Raw genomic sequence first — 27,392 nt, 5'->3', positions numbered from 1 at the left:
CACTGAAGGTCAGTCAACAGGGAATGCCAGGGAAGACCTGTGCTTTAGGGAGATTTTTCTGAGCTCTATGTAAGATGGATTGGAAAGGCAAGAGTGTGGAGGTGGAGGGGAGAGAGGCAGAGAGTGCCTGAATTAGAGGAGAGGTGGGGGAAACGGAGGGGAAGGGGCAGACCAAGAAACTTAAATTAAGAGGGTAAATTTGTAGGACATGGCCACTGGTTGGCTGTAGGGAATAAGGAAATATAAGAAGAAATAGTAGGTGAAATTAACCTTATCTTTTCTAAGCTATATTTGTAGGGATTTTTTTTTTAACTTAAATTCAAGATCTCACATGTAGCCATTAAATTTAATGTTATTTTTAGCTCATCATTTCAGTTTATTGAGATATTTTTGAATCCTCATTCTGTCATCAAAAAATCATAGCTATTCCTCCAAATTCCATGTCATTCTTGATTTTATTAGCAATCTTTTAGTTTCTTTGTGTATGTCATTTTTAAAAATGTCCAACAGGACAGGGCTAAGTTGAGAGTTTTGGGGGGCATACCTCTTGAGACTTCCTTTGAGATTGATGACCATATATTACTCAGTACTTCAGGGGTTCATATGTTTTTCTTTTTTTTTTTTTTCCCACTCCATAACTTTTAGTATATTTTTAACATCTTTATTGGAGTATAATCGCTTTACATTGTTGTGTTAGTTGCTGCCTTATAACAAAGTGAATCACCTATACGTATACATATATTACCATATCTCCTCCCTCTCGCGTCTCCCTACCACCCTCCCTATTCCACCCCTCTAGGTGGTCACAAAGCACCGAGCTGATCTCCCTGTGCTATGCGGCTGTTTCCCACTAACTCTCTGTTTTACATTAGGTAGTGTATATATATCAATGCCACTCTCTCACTTCATCCCAGCTTACCCTTCCCCCTCCCCGTGTCCTCAAGTCCACTCTCTACGTCTGCATCTTTATTCCTGTCCTGCCCCTAGGTTCTTCAGAAACATTTTTTTTTCTAGATTCCATATATATATATGTTACCATACGGTATTTGTTTTTCTCTTTCTGACTTCCCTCTGTATGACAGACTCTAGGTCCATCCACCTCACTACAAATAACTCAATTTCGTTTCTTTCTATGGCTGAGTAATATTCCATTGTGTATATGTGCCACATCTTCTTTATCCATTCATCTGTCGATGGACACTTAGGTTGCTTCCATGTCCTGGCTATTGTAAATAGTACTGCAATGAACATTGTGATACATGTCTCTTTTTTTTTTTTTCCACACACACACACTGTATTTTATTTTTACAAGAGATAAATAAACTGACACCAAGCATTGTAAATGGATGACCATAACAAAAGCAACGATTGCAATTACCAAACACGAAACACACTGATACTATGTCATAATATTGACATTCAGTCCAGAAATCCTCCACTGTAACATGTCCTTTACTTTGCAGTGAAAATTGATTTGTATATTTTTTGCCTCTGAGTCCTTGTGGGATTTTTTTTTATTCAAACAGAAAGTCACAAAAATTATAATCATCCTCATCAGTTCACTCAGTCACATGTAATTAATTTTTTTTTCATCTTGATCTTTTGTTAGCACTTTTATGAATTCATCAGTTTTCCATTAGAGTTCTGAAAATGCTTATTCATTCAGTTCAGCAGTATAGTCAGTTACCAGAAACCTGTACTTGTCAGTCTTTTCCATGAATTCCTTGAAGATGAAACGCTTTTATAGGAACATTTTTGCAAAAGCATCACAGTACACCCAGAACTGTCTGTAAATGACAAAAGACTTAAAAACGACCACGGTTAAAGATTTGGTGAAAGTTCATAATAATGCAACTGACAAGGAAATTTAGTTATTTCTGAGATATACATTTTAAAGTAATAACTAGAATTATGACTTATAACATTATACCAGAACATATAAGATTTTTAGAAATTTCATGTAATGTCTGAAACATTTATATTAACATATTTCCATACAAATAACCCAAAGAAAGTTTAGTATTAGTTTTTTGTTTGTTTGCTTGTTTGTTTGGTTTTTTATACTGCAGGTTCTTATTAGTCATCAATTTTATACACATCAGTGTATACGTGTCAATCCCAATCGCCCAATTCAGCACACCACCATCCCCACCCCACCGCGGTTTTCCCCCCTTGGTGTCCATACATTTGTTCTCTACATCTGTGTCTCAACTTCTGCCCTGCAAACCCGTTCACCTGTACCATTTTTCTAGGTTCCACATACATGCGTTAATATACGATATTTGTTTTTCTCTTTCTGACTTACTTCACTCTGTATGACGGTCTCTAGGTCCATCCACGTCTCAACAAATGACTCAGTTTCATTCCTTTTAATGGCTAAGTAATATTCCATTGTATATATGTGCCACATCTTTTTTTGTTTGTTTGTTTCTTCTGCATATTTTATTTTATTTTTTTTTTTTTTATTTTTTTATTTTTTCTTTAAACATCTCCATTGAAGTACAATTGCCCCACAATGGTGTGCTAGCTTCTGCCCCACAACAAAGCTAATCAATTACACATATACAATATGTTCCCACATCTCTTCCCTCCCGCATCTCCCTCCCTCCCACCCTCCCCATCCCACCCCCCCAGGTGGCCACAAAGCACCGAGCTGACCCCCCTGCGCCATGCGGCCGCCTCCCACCAGCCATCCACCCTACACTTGGCAGTGTATACACGTCCATGACACCCCCCCACCCCGTCACATCTCACCCCACCCCCTCCCCACATCCTCAAGTCCATTCTCCAGTAGGTCTGTGTCTTTATTCCCGTCTTGCCACTAGGTTCTTCATGGCTTTTTTTTCCCTTAGATTCCATATATATGTGTTAGCATACTGTATTTGTTTTTCTCTTTCTGACTTACTTCACTCTGTATGACAGACTCTAACTCCATCCACCTCATTACAAATACCTCCTTTTCATTTCTTTTTATGGCTGAGTAATATTCCATTGTATATATGTGCCACATCTTCTTTATCCATTCATCTGTCTATGGACACTTAGGTTGCTTCCATGTCCTGGCTATTGTAAATAGTACTGCAATGAACATTGTGATACATGTCTCTTTTTGAGTTATGGTTTTCTCAGGGTATATGCCCAGTAGTAGTGGGATTGCTGGGTCATATGGTTGTTCTATTTTTAGTTTTTTAAGGAACCTCCATACTGTTCTCCATAGTGGCCATGTCAATTTACATTCCCACCAACAGTGTAGGAGAGTTCCCTTTTCTCCACACCCTCTCTAGCGTTTATTGTTTGTAGATTTTTTGATGATGGCCATTCAGACTGGTGTGAGGTGATACCTCATTGTGGTTTTGATTTGCATTTCTCTAATGATTAGTGATGTTGAGCATCCTTTCATGTGTTTGTTGGCAATCTGTATATCTTCTTTGGACAAATGTCTACTTAGGTCTTCTGCCCATTTTTGGATTGGGTTGTTTGTTTCTTTGATATTGAGCTGCGTGAGCTGCTTGTGTACTTTGGAGATTAATCCTTTGTCAGTTGCTTCATTTGCAAATATTTTCTCCCATTCTGAGGGTTTTCTTTTCATCTTGTTTATGGTTTCCTTTGCTGTGCAAAAACTTTTAAGTTTCATTAGGTCCCATTTGTTTATTTTTCTTTTTATTTACATTTCTCTAGGAGGTGGGTCAAAAAGGATCTTACTGTGATTTATATCATAGAGTGTTCTGCTATGTTTTCCTCTAAGAGTTTTATAGGGTCTGGCCTTACACTTAGGTCTTTAATCCATTTTGAGTTTATTTTTGTGTAAGCTGTTAGGGAGGATTCTAATTTCATTTTTTTACATGTAGATGTCCAGTTTCCCCAGCACCACTTATTGAAGAGGCTGTCTTTTCTCCATTGTATATTCTTGCCTCCTTTATCAAAGATAAAGTAACCATACATGTGTGGGTTTATCTCTGGCCGGGCTTTCTATCCTGTTCCATTGATCTATATTTCTGTTTTTGTGCCAGTACCATACTGTCTTGATTACTGTATCTTTGTAGTATAGTCTGAAGTCCGGGAGCCTGATTCCTCCAGCTCCGTTTTTCTTTCTCCAGATTGCTTTAGCTATTCGGGGTCTTTTGTGTTTCCATACAAATTGTGAAATTTTTTGTTCTGCTTCTGTGAAAAATGCCATTGGTAGTTTGATAGGGATTGCACTGAATCTGTAGATTGCTTTGGGTAGTATAGTCATTTTCACAATGTTGATTCTTCCAATCCAAGAACATGGTATATCTCTCCATCTGTTTGTATCATCTTTAATTTCTCTCATCAGTGCCTTATAGTTTTCTGCATACAGGTCTTTTTGTCTCCTTAGGTAGGTTTATTCCTAGGTATTTTATTCTTTTTGTTGCAATGGTAAATGGGAGTGTTTCCTTAATTTCTCTTTCAGATTTTTCATCATTAGTGTATAGGAATGCAAGAGTTTTCTGTGCATTAATTTTGTATCCTGCTACTTTACCAAATTCATTGATTAGCTTTAGTAGTTTTCTGGTAGCATCTTTAGGATTCTCTATGTATAGTGTCATGTCATCTGCAAACAGTGACAGTTTTACTTCTTTTCTGATTTGCATTCCTTTTATTTCTTTTTCTTCTCTGATTGCTGTGGCTAAAACTTCCAAAATTATGTTGAATAATATGTGGTGAGAGTGGACAACCTTGTCTTGTTCTTCATCATATTGGAAATGGTTTCAGTTTTTCACCATTGAGAATGATGTTGGCTGTGGGTTTGTCATATATGGCCTTTATTATGTTGAGGTAACTTCCTCTATGCCTGCTTTCTGGAGGGTTTTTATCATAAATGGGTATTGAATTTTGTCAAATCTTTTTCTGCATCTATTGAGATGATCATATGGTTTTTATGCTTCAGTGTGTTAATACGGTGTACCACATTGATTGATTTGCATATACTGAAGAATCCTTGCTTTCCTTGGATAAACCCCATGTGATCATGGTGTATGATGCTTTTAAAGTGCTTTGGATTCTGTTTGCTAGTATTTTGTTGAGGATTTTTGCATCTGTGTTCATCAGTGATATTGGCCTGTAGTTTTCTTTTTTTGTGACATCTTTGTCTGGTTTTGGTATCAAGGTGATGGTGGCCTCGTAGAATGAGTTTCGGAGTGCTCCCCCCTCTGCTATGTTTTGGAAGAGTTTGAGAAGGATAGGTGTTAGCTCTTCTCTAAATGTTTGATAGAGTTCTCCTATGAAGCCATCTGGTCCTTGGCTTTTGTTTGTTGGAAGATTTTTAATCACAGTCTCAATTGCAGTACTTGTGATTGGTCTGTTTATATTTTCTATTTCTTCCTGGTTCAGTCTCAGAAGTTTGTGCTTTTCTAAGAATTTGTCCATTTCTTCCAGGTTGTCCATTTTATTGGCATAGAGTTGCTTGTAGTAATCTCTCATGATCCTTTGTATTTCTGCAGTGTCAGTTGTTACTTCTCCTTTTTCATTTCTAATTCTGTTGATTTGAGTCTTTTCCCTTTTTTTCTGATGAGTCTGGCTAATCGTTTATCAATTTTGTTTATCTTCTCAACGAACCAGCTTTTAGTTTTATTGATCTTTGCTATTGTTTCCTTCATTTGTTTTTCATTTATTTCTGATCTGATCTTTATGATTTCTTTCCTTCTGCTAACTTTGGGGGTTTTATGTTCTTCTTTCTCTAATTGCTTTAGATGTAAGGTTAGGTTGTTTATTTTAGATTTTACTTGTTTCTTGAGGTAGGATTGTATTGCTATAAACTTCCCTCTTAGACCTGCTTTTGCTGCATCCCATAGGTTTTGGGTTGTCGTGTTTTCATTGTCATTTGTTTCTAGGCAATTTTTTGATATCCACTTTGATTTCTTCAGTGGTAACTTGGTTATCTAGTAGTGTATTGTTTAGCCTCCATGTGTTTGTATTTTTTACAGTTTTTTCCTGTAATTGATATCTAGTCTCATAGCGTTGTGGTCGGAAAAGATACTTGATATGATATCAGTTTTCTTAAATTTACCAAGGCTTGATTTGTGACCCAAGATATGATCTATCCTGGAAAATGTTCCATGAGCACTTGAGAAGAAAGTGTATTCTGTTGTTTTTGGATGGAATGTCCTATAAATATCAATTAAATCCACCTTTTTTCATGTGTCATTTAAAGCTTGTGTTTCCTTATTTATTTTCATTTTGGATCATCTGTGCATTGGTGAAAGTGGGGTGTTAAAGTCCTCTACTATGATTGTGTTACTGTTGATTTCCCCCTTTATGGCTGTTAGCATTTGCCTTATGTATTGAGGTGCTCCTATGTTGGGTGCATAAATATTTACAATTGTTCTATCTTCTTGGATTGATCCCTTGATCATTATGTAGTGTCCTTCTTGGTCTCTTATAATAGTCTTTATTTTAAAGTCCATTTTGTCTGATATGAGAATCGCTACTCCAGCTTTCTTTTGATTTCCATTTGCATGGAATATCTTTTTCCATCCCCTCACTTTCATTCTGTATGTGTCCCTAGGTCTGAAGTGGGTCTCTTGTAGACCGCATATGTATGGGTCTTATTTTTGTATCCATTCAGCCAGTCTATGTCTTTTGGTTGGAGCATTTAATCCATTTACATTTAAGGTAATTATCGATATGTATATTCCTGTTACCATTTTCTTAATCATTTTGGGTTTGTTATTGTAGGTCTTTTCCTTCTCTTGTGTTTCCTGCCTAGAGAAGTTTGGTGGTGCTGAATTCTCTTAGCTTTTGCTTGTTTATAAAGGTTTTAATTTCTCTGTCGAATCTGAATGAGATCCTTGCTGGGTAGAGATCTTGGTTGTAGGTTTCTCCCTTTCATCACTTTAAATATGTCCTGCCACTCCCTTCTGGCTTGCAGAGTTTCTGCTGAAAGATCAGCTGTTAACCTTATGGGGATTCCCTTGTATGTTGTTTGTTGCTTTTCCCTTGCTGCTTTTAATATTTTTTCTTTGTACTTAATTTTTGGTAGTTTGATTAATATGTGTCTTGGTTTGTTACTCTTTGGATTTATCCTGTGTGGGACTCTCTGCGCTTCCTGGACTTGATTGCCTATTTCCTTTCCCATGTTAGGGAAGTTTTCAACTATAATCTCTTCAAGTATTTTCTCAGTCCCTTTCTTTTTCTCTTTTTCTTCTGGGACCCCATAATTCAAATGTTGGTGCATTTAATGTTGTCCCAGAGGTCTCTGAGACTGTCCTCAATTCTTTTCATTCTTTTTTCTTTATTCTGCTTTGTGGTAGTTATTTCCACTATTTTATCTTCCAGGTCACTTATCCATTATTCTGCCTCAGTTATTCTGCTATTGATTCCTTCTAGAGAATTTTTCATTTCATTTATTGTGTTGTTCATCATTGTTTGCTCTTTAGTTCTTCTATGTCCTTATGAAACGTTTCTTGTATTTTCTCCATTCTATTTCCAAGATTTTGGATCATCTTTACTGTCATTACTCTGAATTCTTTTTCAGGTAGACTGCCTATTTCCTCTTCATTTTTTGGTCTGGTGGGTTTTTACCTTGCTCCTTCATCTGCTGCGTATTTCTCTGTCTTCTCATTCTGCTTAACTTACTGTGTTTGGGGTCTCCTTTTCGCAGGCTGCAGGTTCGTAGTTCCCGTTGTTTTTGGTGTCTGCCCCCAGTGGCTAAGGTTCGTTCAGTGGGTTATGTAGGCTTCCTGGTGGAAGGGACTGGTGCCTGTGTTCTGATGGATGAGACTGGATCTTGTCTTTCTGGTGGGCAGGACCGCGTCTGTTGGTGTGTTTTGGAGTGTCTGTGACCTTATTATGATTTTAGGCAGCCTCTCTGCTAATGTGTTGGGTTGTGTTCCTGTCTTGCTAGTTGTTTGGCATGGGGTGTCCAGCACTGGAGCTTGCCGGTCATTGAGTGGAGCTGGGTCTTAGCATTCAGGTGGAGTTCTCTGGGAGAGCTCTCGCCGATTGATATTACATGGGCCCGGGAAGTCTCTGGTGGTTCAGTGTCCTGAACTCAGCTCTCCCACCTCAGAGGCTCAGGCCTGACAGCTGGCCGGAACACCAAAACCCTGTCAGCCACACGACTTTTGGGAAGTCTGAGGTCTTCTGCCAGCATTCAGTAGGTGTTCTGTAGGAGTTGTTCCACATGTAGCTGTATTTTTGATGTATTTGTGGGGAAGAAGGTGATCTCATCTTACTCCTCTGCCGTCTTGAAGATCCTGTCTCTTCACACAGATCGATCAAGGAAAAGCTTGAAGGCAGATTTAGGGAAATCTTCCATTACTCCTGTTGCTAGAGGATCCACATTTCATCTGGAAAGCACATAAATCTGGCAATCTCACTTCAGGCCTAGCCCATCCACCTTTTTTCTCTTTGTTCTTAGTCTGTTTCACTTGCTCATAGCAGGCCCTGCGCAGAGGCCTTGCCCCAGCCCTTCAGACCAGAGTTCCTCATGAAATGGCTCAGCCGACACCTCAGCTTCGGACGTGCACTGAAGCTGCTCCTCACAGGACACTCAACTCAAGATCTCATGTGTTTTTCTAACAATAAATCCAGACTCTAGTTCAAGAGCAGTCTCTGGGACCTAAATTTGAATACCAGCTTTTTCACCTATTAGTTATATGACCTTGAACAGTCACTCAGCCTCTCTGTGCCTTAGTTTTCTCATCTGTGAAAAAAGATAATAATAGTTTTTCCCTCATAGGATTGTTTTGAAAATGTTAACCTTTTAGAACTGTTTTAACAAAATATTAAGCCCCACCTCCCAAATGATTAGCTGCTATTTTGATAATGACAATGACGATGATGACAAAGATTACCTTTACTACCATCTATGACCACACCCTATATTTCATCATCCACTCTATAAGAGACTTAGATTTCTTACTGGTGTTCTCCCAGTTCTGATCATTTTAATGCCGCTAACCCTTTCTTATGTCTCCCCAGATTGGGCATGTACAAGCCAGCAGTGGACAATACCTAGTTATTTGTTCTGGAATCCTCTCATCCCTTCACTTTTAGGACCCACTGCTCCCTGCTCTGCCAAACTCTTTGTTAAGAACTCTTGTCTTAGACAGCTTACAAATTACCCTTGGAAACAGGGTCTCTTGACCTTGAGCCAAATCTGCGGTTTCTTCTTTCAAGTCAGTGAGTTACCCAGTTAGGAAAGAAGCAAAGACATATGACTTGTTCATTGTGAGGTCTTCCTGGCTCCTAGTGAGTACCACTTCCTAATTGTTCAAAAACCATCATTGATAGTCTTTTCTAGAATTTTGCCTATAGTTCTAAACTCACCCAATTTCTGTAATTTACCTTCTTTTCTTTTATGAACATCAGGGCATTTGCTCTCAGGCATTTTTTTCCATCTGCCAGGTTACCTCTAAGCTTATCAGCAGTGGTTCGGTGATTCTATGCTTTGAATTATTTCTGTGCCCCAAAGTTCTTGCCTAAATTTATTAAACCTGTCAGAATATTATATCATCTCAGTTACTTTTGACACAGTTAATTACTCCATCCTAAAACAAGTAAACATTCATTTACTTGGCTTCTAGAATTTCATTCATTTAACAAATGTTTATTGAGTACTTAAACCAGAGGTTGTAGATATAGCAATGAACCAAACAGAATACTGCTTTCATGGGGTTTACACTCTGTTGGAGATGGGAGAGAGGAGATAGACAATAAATATAATACATAAACCTACAAAGAATTTTAGAAGATACTAAGTACTATAGGGAAAATTGGAGTAGGGTGAATAGACTCTGGAGTGTAAGAGAAGGAGGTTTCAATTTTCAATAGGGTGCCCCAGGAAGCCCTGTCACGTTGAGGTTTGAGAAAAGACTGCAAGGAGTTTTGGGAGTTAGAGAAGATATCTGAAAAGAGTGCCCTGGCAGAGGGCAAAGGCCCTAAGGCAAGACTGCATGACACTTTTCAGGACCAGCAGGGCAGCCAGTGTGTTTGGGGTAAAGTGAGCAAGAAGGGTACTAGAAGGATGTCTGAAAGGGAACAGAAGGCCAGACCATGTAGGGCCTTGTAGGCCACTGTAGGGATATTGAGTTCTACTCTCACTGAAATAGGAGCCATTGCAGAAATTATGCTTATGAGTAGTATGATCTAAGTTTTATTTTAAAATGTAAGTATTGAGACTAGGCTGTGGGAGGACAAGGATGGAAGCAGGGAGACTGATGAAGGCCTGTTGTAGTGATCCAGGTGAGAAATGAAGACAGCTCATACTGGTTGGTAGCAGCACAGGTGGTGAGAACTGATTGAATTCTGAATATATGGTTGACCCTCGAACAACCCAGCTTTGAACTTCATGGGTCCACTAATACCCAGATTTTTTCAATAAATATAGTACCTGTATTTTCTTTTTTTTTTTAATTAATTAATTTATTTATTTATTTTTGGCTGAGTTGGGTCTTTGTTGCTGCGCGCGGGCTTTCTCTAGTTGAGGCGAACAGAGGCTACTCTTCGTTGCAGCGCACGGTTCACTGATCGCGGTGGCTTCTCTTGTTGCAGAGCACGGGCTCGTGGCTTGCGGGCTTCAGTAGTTGAGGCTCATGAGCTCTAGAGCGCAGGCTCAGTAGTTGTGGCACATGGGCTTAGTTGCTCTGCAGCATGTGGGATCTTCCCAGACCAGGGCTCGAACCATGTCCCCTGCATTGGCAGACGGATTCCTAACCGCTGCGCCACCAGGGAAGCCCTGTATTTTCATTTTGCACATCTTTAAATTAACTAAGTGTGGGGAAAAGTTTGTGTTTGATTAGAGATCAGAACATGTGGAATCCAGAAAGAGAAAGACAAATATTGTATATTAACGCATATATGTGGAATCTAGAAAAATGGTACAGATGAACCTATTTGTAGGGCAGGAATAGAGACGTAGACATAGAGAACGGACATGTGGACACAGGGGGAAGGGGAGGGTGGGACGAATTGGGAGATTAAGTTTGACATAAATACACTACCATGTGTAAAACAGATAGCTAGTGGGAACCGGCTGTATAGCACAGGGAGCTCAACTGTGCTCTGTGATGACCTAGATAGGGGCGGGGGAGGGAGATTCAAGTGGGAGGGGATATAGGTGTGCATGTAGCTGATTCATTTTGTTGTACAGCAGAGGCTAACTCAACATTGTAAAGCAATTTACTCCAATAAAAAAGAAAGAACATGTGGAATCAAAAGAACTAGGGTTTGGTTCCTGATTCTGTCCAAACTGTTTCAGCTTCCTGCCCTTGGGTGAGTCACTTATCAATCCTTTGTTTTGGAGGCAGAGATAGCAGTTTGTGGATTTTCAACTGTGCAGGGGGGTCTGCACCCCTAACCCCCACATTGCTCAAGGATCAACTGTATTTGGAAGGGTCAGGCGACAGAATTCCTGCCAGACTGGATACAGAGTGTGAGAGAAAGAACAGTATCAAAAATGACTCAGGATTTTTCATTTGAATGGTGAAAAGTCATCTCAGCGATTGAGATGGCGGACACTGAAGGTTTGGGGGCAATGGATCAGGATTTAAATTTGGAGTGTCTTTTAGACATCCACATGGAGATATGGGGTAGGTAGTTGGATATACACATCAAAAGGAGAGAGGTCTGCCCTGGAGATACATATTTGGCAGCCATCAACATATAAAGAGTGTATATAAATGGTATTTAAAACCATGGACTGCATGAAATCTCTACGGGATTGAATATAAATATGACAGAGAAGAGGACTGTGGACTTTAAGAAGTTTGCAAGATGAGGAGAGACCAGCAAAGGAGACTGGAAAGCAACAGTCAGTGAAGTAGGAGGAAGATGAAGAGAATGTGGAGTCCTGGAAACCAAGTAAAGGGATGGAGGGATCCCCGGTCCCAATGCTGTTATTCAGTCAAGCATTAGAACTGAGCACTGATTGAGTGATAAATTGAACAATGTGGAGGTCATTGTGATTGTCACAAGAGTTATTTCTATGGACTGGTAGGCAGGAAACCTGGATTGATATGGGCTTAAAAAAAGAATCTGGGAGTAGAGAACTTGTAAATGTAGGCAGAACTTTTACAGTGAGTTTTGCTGCGAAGGGGAGCAGAGAAATGGGGTAGTAGCTGGTGAACTAAGGCCACATGAAGAATTTTTTTTAAATTGTTTTGTGTGTTAGCTTAAATAGAAATAGTGCATGTTTATATTTGAAGAAAATTATTTAGGAGAAAGGGCAAATTATTGATGTCGGAAAGAAAGGGCAAATTGCTGAAATTGTGTTTGAGGGTGGGATGCAATGCAACAAGTGTAGTAACTCGCTTTAGGCAGGAACATGGATGGTTCTGTTCACCATGCTCTGTCCTTCTCACAGGAATTGAGTTATTTCTCTGTCATTTATATTTCACCATTTTGTCCAAACAATGCACCTATCTCTATTATACTGCTTTTTCTTGGAAAATACCCATTGCTTTTGGTTCTTGGTATATTGTGGTCATCAAGTATCATGATCCTTCCCCGAAGAGACTATACTACTTTGGTATCCCTCATGGCCAAATTCTCTGGAATGACGTCCACTTATTGGTGTCCACTATCAGATCATTCCTTATACAGGGTATTATCTGTAGTCGTCTCCCACAGTTGCTGAATTACAGGCCCTGGATGAATTTATCTCAGGGTTGGGAAAAGTAATTCTGTGAAGCTTTGAAGGGAATTAAATAGAAAATCATTTACGTAGTTGTTACACAACAGCGCACGCACGCACGCACACAACATATAACCCCATGGTGCCTTTTACCTATTACTTAATCAGGTTTTCCAGGCTCGGAAGAAAGTGTTTCCTCATTGTATGAGTCTGAAGATGCAAAGTGTCCTTACTTCCTCTCTTCCCATTTGTTGCCCTCCCCCAGATTGGCACCTGCTGAGGAGTAATTAGGGCAGTCCTAATTTGGACAGCCAAATCCTGATTACAGTGACAGGAAAAACAGGAAATGTTCTAGTTTTGCTGCCAGCAAATGGCTGACTTAAATAGAAATCCATATACAATTCAAATGATCCAAAATGATGTAACACTGGGGAAGGAGGAAGGGAGCAGGGAAACATTGCAATCTGATTCTTTCTCAGCAGATATCTTTTACTGAAAGGATCCAGTCCATAAGCTCACAATGCCCTCTGCTGAGAGCTGGCATGTTTTCCAAGTTTACCATGAGAACTTGAGTGTCCACTGGGAGTCTGGAGATCTGAGGAAAGGTCAGAAACATCTCACCTTTCTCTGAGCCCCTCACTCTGGAGAGAAGGCCTGTTCTATATAATGATGTCATGTTACATGCTTTGGATAAAGAGAGGTTTCCTAAAAGTGAGGTGAGGACTAGAAGTCTTTTTCTTAATTAGTCACACCCCTTGGGGCTTAAAGGAGAACTCAGCTGTGAATTCTCTGGAGCTCTGCCTTAGTGGTCAGGCGGTTGGTCTGTTGGTCTGCTACTTCCAAGCTGAGTGCTTCTCCCCCTTTGTCGTCCTCTTTGTCCTGAGGTACAAGCAGCAGCTTATGTGTCCCAGAATAGTCATTTGACAATGGAAAATCACAGTTTTTTTAAAGTTTCTGTCTGTTCCAATTTAGCATCAGTTCATTAATCAATTTTTTTTTTTTTTTTTGCCTTCCTGCATTGTGTTGGGCCTGGTAGAAAATACAAATAAAACATCTTCTAATCTTAGAGGCTCAGTTGATATAAGACACAAACATGTTTTTATTAGGGGAAGGTGTAACCATCCCCAGGGTCCACGTTTTACTACTTCTCCAAAGAGGCCTGAGAACTCATGCCAGGGCATGAAGGAAGAGCGACGCGGAGATAAACTTGTGATCAGCCATGGCAGAAACCAGATCGGGCACAGGGCTGGACACCTTGTTGGCCCTCAGCATGTTTATTGAGTGAAGGAGGAAATTCTTGACAGACCAGAGAGGATGAGCAAGCAGTAGGGACATGATGCGTGGAGGAGGGGTTGAGAAATGAAAATGACTGGAGGTGACAATGTAGTTGGGTAAGAATGAGCAGAAAAGAGTTTTGTTTTGTTTTTAAACTTCTCATATTAAGTACAGGAGCACCATCATAGGTCTTGGGAAGGAAGATGACCTACCTCGTCTGTCATCAGAGTGGTATCTTAAAAAGGTCTCAATGGCCCCATTGTGCCAAAGAGCAGAGACTAGACACTGTAGGCTGTGACGGCTTGTGAAGCCCTTTGGGTTTCCTGTGTAGACAGAGACCAGGATCCTGAATGAATGAGAGTCTAGTTGAGCTGGCCTTGCTGTCTTTGCCAGCTAACTAACTTTGAACCTCAGGAGAGCCAAGGGCATATGCCAGAGAAACCCTCTGCAAGCTCCATGCCAGCCTGTCTTCCGGTTTGCCTCTTGAAACTGTGCTGTATGAACCAAACTGAACCAACCCACTCTCTGGGTTCACCTACCACTGATACATTCATTTTTATTAAATAGTGAAGAGATACAAAAGAACATTTATAAAATATGTACAGTATCTGGTTCATAGAGAGCACTCAGCAAATGAGAGCTTTTTTTATGTGCTCCTGTAACTTATTACCCATAACTATATTTATCCCAGTGTATTGCAATTTAAAATTTCTTTATTATGTGTTATTTGATCAGTTGTTGGTTTACATGTCTTTCTCTCTCAAACACCATTTTTCAACTGTGGACTCGCATCAGAGTTATTTGAGGAGATCTTAAAACACACAACCTGGATTTCCCACACTAGGCCCACAGAGCCCTGGACCTGGGCAAGAGTAGTTCAAAAATATCCCCAAAGTGATTCTCGTATGTGTTACTGATCTCAACTCTGGGGCTCTAGAAGGAAGTTACTATGTCTTTTTCCCAACATTTAGCATGATATCTGCATTCAGGCCTTTTCCTCATGTTTATTGATCAAGTGAATAGCTTTACTTTTTCTAGTGCCCATCAACTGCCTTCCTGCCAAATACAGATGCTGCCCACCCAACCAGGTGTCCCACGAATCCCCTAGCAACAGCCAGTCTTAATTTCCCCGCACCTAACTCCGTCTACCATGATCAGCGAGGAGCCAGCTGCAGTCAGTTTGAAGCAAAGCAAACTGGACTAGAATGGAAATACGCACTCTGGAAAGTACATGGTCACTGTGCAAGGGACTTTATAGTCATCGATTCATCTCGTCAGTCACAGCACTTCTGAAGGTTAGATTCTCCCAACCTTACAAATGAGAAAACAGAGGTTCAGGAAGGTTCATACCATTTATGTATGAACACAGAGTATGCAGGTCACAGGGTATGCAGATGGCTGTACGCGCATGAGGAGCTAAGTCTGGCTCTGAAGCCCAAAGAAGAGGCAGTGGAATTAAAGAGGAAATGGGAAACTCAAGCAAAGGTTTCAAATAGTTCAGAGAGACATTATAATTGGAGCACAGACTCCAGAACAGTCACTGTAGGCTCAGTTCAGGCTCTACCCTCATCAGCCACTAGACATGGGCAAGTTACTTAATCTCTGTAACTTGGTGTATCATCTGTCAAATGGGAATAATAACAGGGCCTACCACACAGGGTATCAGGATTGAAGGAGTTAGTATATGTAAAGTGCTTAGAAGAATGCCTAGTTTGTGGTAAATACTAAATAAGTCTCAGACAATGTTATTTATTGTTGCTGCTGTAAGTGGTGTTCTTGTTATTATTTACTTTTAAATTAATTCATTGATAATATTGTTGATATTTCCTAAGAAGATGGCAAAAAAATATTTTTATGCCATCTGTTACACCCCTGATGTTTTGTGCTTCAGTAGTATCAGTCATTCATTCATTCAGTCTGTCACTTTATTCAATAATTATTTATTAAGCATTTCTGGAGTCCGTCGTTACTCTAGAGCCAAGAGTCTAGAAGTGAATAAACTAAGCAACATCCTGCCTTAATGGATTTTTACACTCATTAATAGAAAATAATCAAGTATCAAACAAAATAAATTTCTCAGAAATTTTACATTCTTGGTCCACTCTGCTATAATTATTTTCTTCTTGGTTTTTTAAGTATCAAACAGTTATGACCCTTCATATGAGAGCTTCTCTATTTAAAGGTTGTTATTAAATTATCCCCAAAGGTTACCTCCTGTAAGCTCTGAAATTCCAAGTCCTTATCCCTGGGTCCTCTTGAATTGTTTCTGTTTCCCATCACCCATCTCCAGAGTTATCGGATGTTTCTTAAGTTGTGATTCCAAGGTAGAAATACATAGCATCATAAAGCTCTCTTTATGATGAGTGTGATGTGAAAGACAACCTGATGTTTCTTTGCTCTTCCTATTTATTCTGCTCCATCTTATCTTAAGAGATTTTTTAGTTTTGTTTTTGTGTTTGTGTTTGTTTTGTTTTAATCGGCAGCATAGTACCAGCTTTGATTTCTGCATCCGTCATTGTCATGATCACGGTGTTGCTGGACGTTGCACTGCAGTTTGGCCAGCTACAGGTCCAGTCGTTCACAGTTGAAAATTGACTGCAGTAGCTTAATTTGGACCAGCCTTGTCCGGGGTTTATTTATCTAGCTTGGCTCCTAGTTTTTGAAGTGTCTGAAAGATTCAGTCTGGGAAAGTAAACATCATGCCCAGGCTGCCACCAAACAGTTGAATCCAATTAGCCCCACCTGCCCCTGGTTGTTTACCTAATGAAAGACTCAGCACCCCAGCTGTATCCAGGGACCAGGCACACTTGGATTTCCCAACTGTTCCAGAGAGGAAGCAGTGCACATCAGAGCCAGTCGACACCAGCAGATGTTTTCTGCACGAAATTCACTCGGCTGTGTCTAGAGGATGGACTCTTCCCATAGCAGCCTTATCACCTGTTCCAAGAGGTCCACCTATTTTCCTCTTCCTCCCGGGAACAGGTACAAATAGTTTCACAGACGGCTCTGTCTGTGGCCCGTTGAGCTGTGAATTAATTAGTAGATTATGGTCCTGGTAGTGGTGATTGACCCTATTCCTCTTGTGGAATAATTATTGTAGATTTAGTTCTCCTTTTTTGAGGCCATTTAGATATATCCTGGCATTTTGTAACCCACATAATCCCATTTATCTCAAAATTATAAACTAATAAATGCAATTAGTTAGGATGGGAACTTTGCCATTTGAATGAAAAATGAAAAATTCCCTTTAGGGTAATCGTATGTTGCTAATCAATGCTAATATTTCAAATCAGAATATTTGGAATTGCTTTTGGGATTGATGTGCATTACCATATGAATTAATAATTTATTGTTGAGGGCAATATATAGGTAGGCAGCGTGCTAGTTAATTTGGATTACTGTTTTTTAATAAGACAGGATCTATGAATATTAGTGAAGGCAGTAATATAATACCATGTTATTGAATTAAACCAGTCTTAAAAAAAATGCACCCGCGCACCACGATGAAGAGTGGCCCCCGCTTGCCACAACTAGAGAAAGCCCTCGCACAGAAACGAAGACCCAACACAGCCATAAATAAATAAATAAAAACAAATACTTAAAAAAAAAAAAATGCATAAGTAAATGATGTGAGTACCTTTAACATAGTATCCCGCTAAGCTATCTTTTCATTCCAGCGAGTGCTAAAATGAAAAATTCTAGATCCCGAAAACGTACAGTACCATTTCACACATACAGACCCAAACTGTCTCCTGAACCCTGGGGCAGGTGGGAGCCAGGATGGATGAGCTCAAAGAAAACTGAGTTGGGTTTGGACTTCTCACTCTGTGGAGCAGAATTTGACTTGTAGTGTGGGTATGAGAGGAATTGAACCAGTCAGCCACGGTTCTTTGTAGTTATGGACACTGAAATTTAACTTTTATATAATTTTCACATGTCACAAAATATTCTGCTTCTTTTGATTAAAAAAAAAACATTAAAAAATGTCAACCCTATTCATAGCTTACAACACATACAAAGTAAGCTAATGGGGCAGATTTGACAGACAGACCATAGTTTGTCCAACCCATTGTGTTGGACAGAGTCCTAATTATGAGGTTATAAACAATAAGTATAAAAGGAAGGCTTTTATTCATTTGCTTTCCAAAGGGGAAGATTACTGTAGGCTGACATAGTCAACAGAGTCCTCCCAGAGAAAGTGAGGTTTTGAGGAGACTTTCCAGTAATAGGCCACCTATGAATAAGTGAAGAGGAAGGTTTGACAATAATCACTCCTTGGTTCATTTGTCTTGAGTTAGGACTTTTTTATGTTGGACTTTTTTTTTTTTCCAGAAGGGGACACACCTGTATTCATTATTCTGACTTGTACTGAATTCAGACAGGTATGGAGAGACCATGGCAATGTGATCTGTAATTTGGTTAAAATGCCAGATGGCTTGATGGCTCACCTAAGTCGTTCAGTGCAGAGAAATAGTAAAGGAAAACCACTAAAATGGTTTTAGCTTAATCAGTTGCCCAGTCTCCTAAAACTGAAGAGGGCTTATTTTTATGTCCAGTTCAGTTCTTATACACTTTCCAAATACCAGGTATTGTGCTAGGCGCTAGGAGCCCAAAAGCTAATGAGAAATCAACTCTGTCCTCAGTGAACTCATCATCTGGTAGGGGATGCCAGCTTGTAAAGAACTGTGGTAGGACCACTGAGAGCAGAGGTATGTGTAAGGCAGTGGTTCTCACCTTTGAGTGTACATTGGAATCACCTGGGAAACTCTTAAAAATTTTGATGCCTGGGTCCCATCCCCAGAGATTCTGATTTACTAGGTCTTAGAAGTGGCCTGGGCGTCCAGTATTTTTTTTTTTTTTTTAAACCTCCCCAGGTGCAGTCAAGATTGAAAACCTCAGGTAAAGGGTGATATGGCACAAAAGAGAGGACTCAGCTGTCCCAAGGGAAGAGCCGAGGTAATGTTTGATCAGTAGAGGCAAACAAGGAAGATGGAAAAAGGCTCTCTGGGCAGAGATAATACATACAAGCAGGAAACAGTATATCCCCTTCAAAAACCATTAGAATACTCACTGCGGGTAGGGTGTTCAGCCAACACAGGCAGGGATTTGACTGGGAGTAGTGAACAGAGAAAAAAGAGGAAAGCAGTAGCAGGAGATGAAGTTGAAAAGATAGATGCTCATGCCTTGCTAGGTTTGCACTTGGTCTTAGAATTAGGAATCAGTGAAGAATTCTAAGAAGGAGAAAACATGACTGCATTTGTACAATTTTAGAAAAATGACTCTTCCGACTAATTTGGTGAATTGGACTGATGGTCTTGAAGCTCCAGGCAAGACACCCAGTTATAAGGTTACTGCCAAGTCCAAGTGAAAAATGATGAGGGTCTAAATATAGGCTAAAGGCAGTGAACCTGGACAGAAACAACAGATTTATAAGTTACTAAGCAGATGGAATTGGGAGGTTATGGTATCTGTGGGTAATGAGGATGACTCCGAGTTCCTGACTTAAATAACAGGATGGATGGTTGGACTGTTGACCAAAATAGGGAATACTAGATGTTCAGTGGGAGAGGGAAATGTGGATAATAAATGAGCTCCTTTGACTCTAATTTAAATAGCTGGTAGGACTTCCAAGTTCAGTTCTCCTGTTAACCTTTGTATATGCAGATCCGAGACTTAGAAGAGAGGGCAGCCCTGAAGATATTAATTTGGGAGTCTTTGGAATACAGGTGGGTCATGTCTGGCAAGAAGATGAGAGTGCCCAAGTGAGACCATGCAGAATGCTGTGGAATACCAACATGTAAAGTATGGACAGAGGAAAAGAACCCTCAGTTCGGCTAAGAAAGAGCTTAGGAGATGATGATGTGGATACCAAAGGAGTAATATTTTAAGAAGGGAATAGTCAAAAGTATCAGATGCTTCTGAATAATCAGAGTATAAAGTAAAAAAAATACCCACGGATTGGTAGAGCAGTTTCAGGGAAACGGTGGTTCTAGAACCCTGACTGCAGTTGATTTAGTACTGAATTTTGACTTCAGTTAGAAGTGTGGAGTGGATAGATTTAGGAAACCCTTTTCCTACTCCTAATACATAGAAAGTCCAGATAAAAATATGTATCTTTAAGAATATATTTTAGGGCTTCCCTGGTGGCGCAGTGGTTGAGAACCTGCCTGCCAATGCAGGGGACACGGGTTCGAGCCCTGGTCTGGGAGGATCCCACATGCCGTGGAGCAACTAGGCCCGTGAGCCACAACTACTGAGCCTGTGCAACTGGAGCCTGTGCTCCGCAACAAGAGAGGTCGCGATAGTGAGAGGCCCGCGCACCGCGATGAAGAGTGGCCCCCGCTTGCCACCACTAGAGAAAGCCCTCGCACAGAAACGAAGACCCAACACAGCCAAAAATAAATAAATAAAAAAGTAAAAATTTAAAATAATACAGACATACACTTTATAAAAAAAAGAAAAGAAAAGCAGCTTGAGAAGCTAGAAATGCTGACTTGTTAAAAAAAAAAAAAAAGAATATATTTTAAATATGTAGCCAAATTCAAAAGAAAGAAAATTTTCCACATGCCTCAAATGAAGGAGGAACTAAAAGCCATAGCAACAAGCAAATGTTGAAGTTGAGAGGCCCACAAAGGTATCAGGACCACATATAGAGGTTGTCTTTGTCTGTTTGGGCTGCTATAACTAAATACCAAAGATTGGGTGGCTAATAAACAACAGAATTTTATTTCTCACGGTTCTGGAGGCTGGAGTCCAAGATCATAGTGCTGGAAGAGTCAGGTTGCAGACTGCTCATTGCATTATCACCTGGCGGAAGGGGCTAGGGAACTCTGTGGGATCTCTTTTATAAGTCATTAATCCCATTCATGAGGGCTCCACCCTCATGACCTAATCACTTCCTAGAGGCCCTACCTCCGAATACTGTCAAATTGGTGGTAAGATTCCAACATGTGAATTCTGGGGGGACACAAACATTCAGACCATAGCAGAGATGAAGACCCAACAGGGGCCTAGCATATTAACACCTGCGTGGCCTGAGATTTTATCGGTGCAGAAGTTGTGCATGGGGTTTTTCCACCTATAAATGGAACCAGGAAAACTCTGTGCTTGAGAATGAGCCACCCTACTTGGAGTAGAAAAAGTGGCCCCTAAAAGAAATCAGAATCCTACACATGTGACATGTGCAGCTAAGGACCTCAATTTGTACCACCCATGTAGGGAGAGAGAATTTTAAGCCAAGACAAGGAAGGAAAAAAGAATCTTAAAATCTTATTTGGAACCGGTGAAACCTTTAGGATCCAGGAGAGGCAAATGCAACCCACCTAATAGTGACATCTGCAAAATGCAGGGCAAACGTGGGGTTCCTACAGAGGACGTGTCCCACTGAGGTAGAGCTTGCAGACCAGCAGAGCAGACCACGTGAGAAAACTCACCATCATGAGAAAGGAATGAAAATGCAGCTGATAGGACATTTGACATCCAAAGAATTACCAAAAAAGACAGAGACACATAAAAAGAACTTTACAATTACTGCTTTTAAAATATTTGAAGAGATAAAAGAAGGAATAGAATTCATAATACAAGCACAGGACAGTTTGGAGGGGAGAAGCCAGTGCATTTGTCTAGAAGTAAAAAATATGATCATTGAAAAATTTGCAAGAAGGAATAGATGGGTTAAATCATAGAGTAGATCCTGGAGGGAGACTTTACGAGTCGAAAAAGTGAACAACAGGTGAGAAAGTAACGTCAGTGAGTGGAGGCTGCACTCATTTGATGACAGTGTGTGTGAAGGAGAGAGAGGAGCTTTACTAGAGAGAAATGCTAGATCAAGAAAGAGATTCAGTCATTCATTCATTTAAAAAAATAACACAGGGGATTGAGGAATATTTTGAGAGCAACCCTAAATATGCAGAAAAAAGGAGGGGATCGTTGTGGGGTGGGGAAAGGGTCCCCCAGAGCCTAGGTAGAGGGATTACTGGAAGTGAAGGAGAATGAAACAGGTTTGAAAGTATTTCTGTGGGGGATAGGAGGTGGGATGTTTGAAAGTATTTAATTAGGTCTCCTCCTTTCTTTGGCGGATGGGAAGAATGTGAGGGATAAGCAATGAGGAAATAAAGAAAGGGCAAAGGTTTAAAAAATAGCCATAGGCATTTGGGCTGCTTCTATGACCTGGCTATTGTAAATAGTGCTGCAATGAACATTGGGGTGCAAGTATCTTTTTAAAAAAATAAATGCATTTATTTATTTATTTTTGGCTGCGTTGGGTCTTTGTTGCTGCACACAGGCTTTTCTTTCTAGTTGCGGCGAGCGGGGGGTACTCTTCATTGCGGTGTGTGGGCTTCTCATTGCAGTGGCTTCTCTTGTTGCAGAGCACGGGCTCTAGGTGCACGGGCTTCAGTAGTTGCGGCACTCGGGCTCTAGAGTGCGTGGGCTTCAGTAGTTGTGGCGCACGGGCTTAGTTGCTCCGCGGCATGTGGGATCTTCCTGGAGCAGGGCTCAAACCCGTGTCCTCTGCGTTGGCAGGCAGATTCTTAACCACTGTGCCACCAGGGAAGTCCTACAAGTGTCTTTCTGAATTATGGTTTTCTCTGGGTATACGCCCAGTAGTGGGATTGCTAGGTCGTATGGTAGTTCTATTTTTAGTTTTTAAGGAACCTCCATACTGTTCTCCATAGTGGCTGTATCACTTTACATTCCCACCAACGGTGAAGAGTGTTCCCTTTTCTAGACACCAAGGGGGAAATGCTGATGGGGGGTGTGTGTGATGAGTTGGGAGATTGGGATTGACATATATACACTAATATGTATAAAATAGATAATAAGAACCTGCTGTATAAAAAAATAAATTCAACAAATATGTATATATTAAAAAAAAATAGCCATAGACCAAATGAGAGAGGAGGTCAATCAGAGACAGGTAAAAAGAATGCCAAAGAATGTTGAGGATTCTTCTGCTGTGGAATAGCATAAATTTGAGATGGTACCATTCTGTAAGACTGAATCTGGCACCCCACATATAAAAGTGTAAAAATTATATTGTGGGATTAATCCATAAATATTGCAGAAAAGATGCAAGAAAATAACAAAGAAAAAACAGAAATGGAAGATATCAGTCAGAGTGATTTGCGAGATCCCAGGGAAGAAGGTTCTGTAGTCTAATTTTTGTATTGCTGACCATAGTTACTATTAGAAAACTTTTGCTTGTAGTGAGAAGAATTCAACTATGGTTCCCTTATTTATTCTAGCTTATTTTCAGATTACCAGGGCAGTATTGCTCCCTACATCATGAAATCTTGTTACCTCAAGTTAGGTTGTCATGAGTCAAGGTTTTTAGGCATCAACAGCTTCTGTCTACAAACATTAATTGTCTGTTTGGCAAAGGATTTTACCATATGTCCAAGCATATACACCGTGTATATATTGTATATTTAGAAGCACATCATGTTCTTCAGTATAACCCTTATACCAACATAAATTCCTGCCTGTGATGGAGGGGAAAACCTCCTATAGTCTTGGTCAACTTCAGAGGACTAACCAGCTAATTAGCAATCCCTTCATAAATAAGTGTCATTCTGTCACCTAGAATTGCTGAGGGGGATTTTTAGACCATTGAAATTAGTTATAGTGACAGAAGTGTTGAACAGAAAGGGAAGCTTCTTAGTTAAGTTGAAATTGAACGTTTACAGTGAATTTGCAGGTACATTTTGGAAAGAGCCGTGTTAATAGCTCACCCATGGGCCCTATTAAAGGAGTTGAAGCCTGTCACTCTAGGTCATTTGTCAAAGCCCACTGGAGAGAGCAATAATCAAAGACTTTTCTGCCTGACATCAGGGGCAGAAGATTTCTCTATGATGGTAGATTTACTTTGAATAGAGGGGTGTCCATGGTTCAAAAAACACCTTCAAGTAGAGCTAATTGGAAGTTTAAACCTAGAGGTCAGAGAACAACTTTTTGTAACACTTCCATCATTTCAGGTATCATTTATGTTGTTGCACTCTTTCAGGTATCATTTATGTTGTTGCACTCTTTTGTATGGTTAACCCACTTTTTATTTGTTCAACATCTTTCTCGAAAGAATCCCTACCTACCCCCACCCCCCAAACCTACCATACACTTTCATTTATTCTAAGGGATTAACTATGATAAGGGGAACTAATTAATATTATTAGTTTCACAATTACTCAACAATGAAGAAACTAAAAATGGAATCTAGGAATGATGTTTCCCACAGAAGTGACCTATTCATGGATGTCATGCTTCCAACTAGATAATGGATTATGGTAATAGGAGAGGTGGGCATGGTGTCTTTTTTTCCGCAGCAAAGGTGGATGGAAAATGCTAACTGGAAGCCAGGCAGTGTCCTGAAGTGTGTCTTTTCTGTTGGTCCTGTTTAGGGGCATTGTCCAGTCAGAAGAAAAACTTGTCATCAGTGCATCTTGGGCAAAAGATGATGATATCAGCAGGCTCTTGAAATCTCTACCAAACTGGATTAACATGGCTCAACCCAAACAGCTGAGGCCAAAGAGAGAAGAGGAAGAAGATTTCATAAGGTAAAATGGCCTATTTTCTAAGTTGTACTAAACGTGGGAAGAAAAATATCCATTTAGCTAATTCCTTCCTACATGAAATTTTGGCCATTTCTAAATATCAAACAGCAATGAACTGAACTTAGTAACGTCTGTTTCTATTGTACTACACCTCATTTCCTGTGCAAGGATGGCTTGTGCTCAAAACTTTAGAAGGAAGGGATTGATGTGAGTCAAATTTGGAGCATTGCTAAATCAAGTTAAAATATTTTTTACTTTGTAGGTCGTTCTCCCTTCTTAGGGAAGCTCATAATTTATTCATTAATTCATTTATTTATTCAACAAAGCTGTATTGCCCTTGTTTTGTGCCATACCTTGGAAACATGGCAATTAATAATGTAAAGTTCCTGCCCATAAGTGTGTTACAATTGTTCTTACCATGTTCTTTTTCACAGAACTGTTAGTTGAACTTTCCAGAAATATATATGTGCTTCCCACGTTTGTTCACGTATAGTGTATCCAATTGTTTTCTACTTATTTTGACAAAAGTAAGGTCTTGCTTTCAACTTTATCACTCAACTTTTACCTTTGCACAATTTAAATTTTTTACTTAGCCATGAAAATGTAACCTAATTTGATGAAGCTACTCATTTTCACATGTCTCGCTTGCCACAGTGAAATATTTTCACCTCTGTCATTTTAGAGCTGTGTAAAGTAGGGGAAAAAAGTGGAGGTAGTGTTTTGTCACATTAAAAGTAGGTTTATTCTTATTGTCTTTTGCTATCCAAGTGAATGAATAAATAGTTTTTAAAAAATGAAATAAAGTAAAAACACTTTAAGGAAGCAAAGACCAGAAAAAGAATAAAAGAAGTAGTGACCAATATTTTACTTTTAATTCATCATAGAACTGTGGGCTCATCTCTCTCAGAATGTGGGTTGCAGCTATAGATAAATAGGTCTTTACTGTTCACAAAGTTAACCGTATCCGTACACTATGGTGCCATATTTTTACCAACACTTTGTTATGAAAAATTGCTACAGTGCCATTTAAAACTTTCTCAAAATCATGAGACTCAAAAGTTCACCTGTAATTTAGCCTAAAGTCTTCCTATTTATGGTTTCTTCCTCATCATTCACATTATCTCAGAAAAACTTGTCAGCTAGTTATATTGTTATAAGAAAACTATATTATATGTGCATAATTTATTTTTTAATTAATAGACTTTATTTGCATGAGGTAGCAGTTTTAGGTTTACAGAAAATATTGAGTGAAAAACACAGAGTTCCCATATATCCCGTCACTCACCCTCACCCCCAATTTCCTCTATTTTTAATATCTTACAGTAATGTGGTATGTTAGTTAAAATTGGTAAGCTAATATGGATACATTATTATTAACTAAGTCTGTAGTTTACATTAAGGTTTACTCTTTGTGTTGTACATTCTACGAGTTTTGAGAAATGTGTAATGAGTGTACCCATTCATTGGTTACAGTGAAGGTAACCATTTCAGTATCGTGCAGAATAATAGTTTCACTGCCCTAAAAATCCTCTGTGCTCCTCCTAATTCACCCCAGCCTTCCTGTCCTCCAACCCCTGGCAACCACTGTTTTTTTTACTGTCTCCCTAGTTTTGCCTTTTCCTAAATGTCATATAGTTGGCATGATACAATACATAGCCTTTTCGGATTCGCTTCTTTTGCCTTGCCGTATGCGCTTAAGGTTCCTCCATGTCTTTTGGTGGCTTGGTAGCTCTTTTTTAATCTCTGAATAATATTCCATTGTATGGACATACCATAAGTTGTTTATTCGTTCACCTACTGTAGGATTTCTTGGTTGCGTCCAAGTTTTGGCAATTTTAAATAAAGCTGCTATAAACATTCGTGTTCAGGGTTTTTTGTGGATGTAAGTTTTCAGCTCACTTGGGTAAATACCAAGGAATGTGATTGCTAGATCACATTGATGTATGTCAAGAGTATGTTTAGCTTTTGTAGAAATTGCCAAACTGTATTCCAAAGTGGTCGTACCATTTTGCATTCCCACCAACAATGGGAATTGTTCCTGCAGAGTTCCTGCTACTCCACATCCTCGATAGCATGTGGTGTTGTCAGTGTTTTGGATTTGGTACATTCTAATAGGTGTGGAGTGATCTCGTTGTTTTCATGTGTATTTCCCTAATGACATATGATGTTAAGCATCTTTTCATATGCTTATTTAATAACTATATATATATTTTTGGTGAGATATCTGTTCAGATCTTTTACCATTTTTAAATTGGGTCATGTGTTTTCGTATTGTTGAGCTTTAAAAGTCTTTTGTATATTTTGGATACCAGTCCTTTAATTGATAGGTGTTTTACAAAAATTTTCTCCCAGTGTATGCCTTGTCTTTTGATTCTCTCCACAGAGTCTTTCGTAGAGCAGAAGTTTTTAATTTTAATGGAGGCAATCTTAATGATTTTTAAAACAATGGATCGTGCTTTTCTGCCGTCTGGTTTTAATTGAGTGTCTTGTGTAGTTCCACTTTTTCTCCTCTCTTAGTATATATATTATATTTCTTTTTTTTCATAACTTCTTTTTTTAGTAGTTGCCCTAGAATTTGCAACATAACGTTTATAACTAAGGCAAGTACCCTATAACAAAGTAGTCCCAATTCTTTCCTCCCATCCCTTATAACATTTGCTGCCATTCACTGCATTTATCCATCAGCTATAATCACTGTACATAATGTTGCTGTTATTATTTTGAACAAACTGTTACCTGTTAGATCAATTAAGAATAAGAGAAATAAAAGATTTTATTTACCTTCAGTTATTCTTTCTTTAATTCTCTTCCTTTTTTAATGTAGGTCCAAGTCTCCCTAAAGAACTTCTTTAACATTTCTTGTAAGGCAGGTCTACTGAAGACAAATTCCTTCAATTTTTGTTGGAGAAAGTGTTCATTTTTCCCTTAGTTTTGAAGAGTAATTTCATAGGGTTCAAAATTCTAGGTTGATGATT

At 39.4% G+C, this 27,392-nt stretch overlaps 1 protein-coding gene across 1 annotated transcript in view; it reads left to right on the top strand.

Annotated features, from left to right (window-relative positions):
- The window catches only part of EXOC4 (exocyst complex component 4), a 797,314-nt gene that overhangs the window by 626,873 nt on the left and 143,049 nt on the right, over window positions 1-27,392 (top strand). Inside the window, exon 13 of the mRNA XM_036863209.1 lies at window positions 24,265-24,420. Within this exon, the coding sequence (XP_036719104.1) occupies window positions 24,265-24,420 (156 nt within the window). The remainder of the gene's footprint in view (window positions 1-24,264; window positions 24,421-27,392) is intronic.

This window comes from Balaenoptera musculus, chromosome 9 (assembly GCF_009873245.2).
Source record: "Balaenoptera musculus isolate JJ_BM4_2016_0621 chromosome 9, mBalMus1.pri.v3, whole genome shotgun sequence".
Taxonomy (NCBI): domain Eukaryota; kingdom Metazoa; phylum Chordata; class Mammalia; order Artiodactyla; family Balaenopteridae; genus Balaenoptera; species Balaenoptera musculus.
The sequence above is the reverse complement of the archived record's forward strand: the minus strand, read 5'-3'. Positions and strand labels throughout refer to the sequence as shown.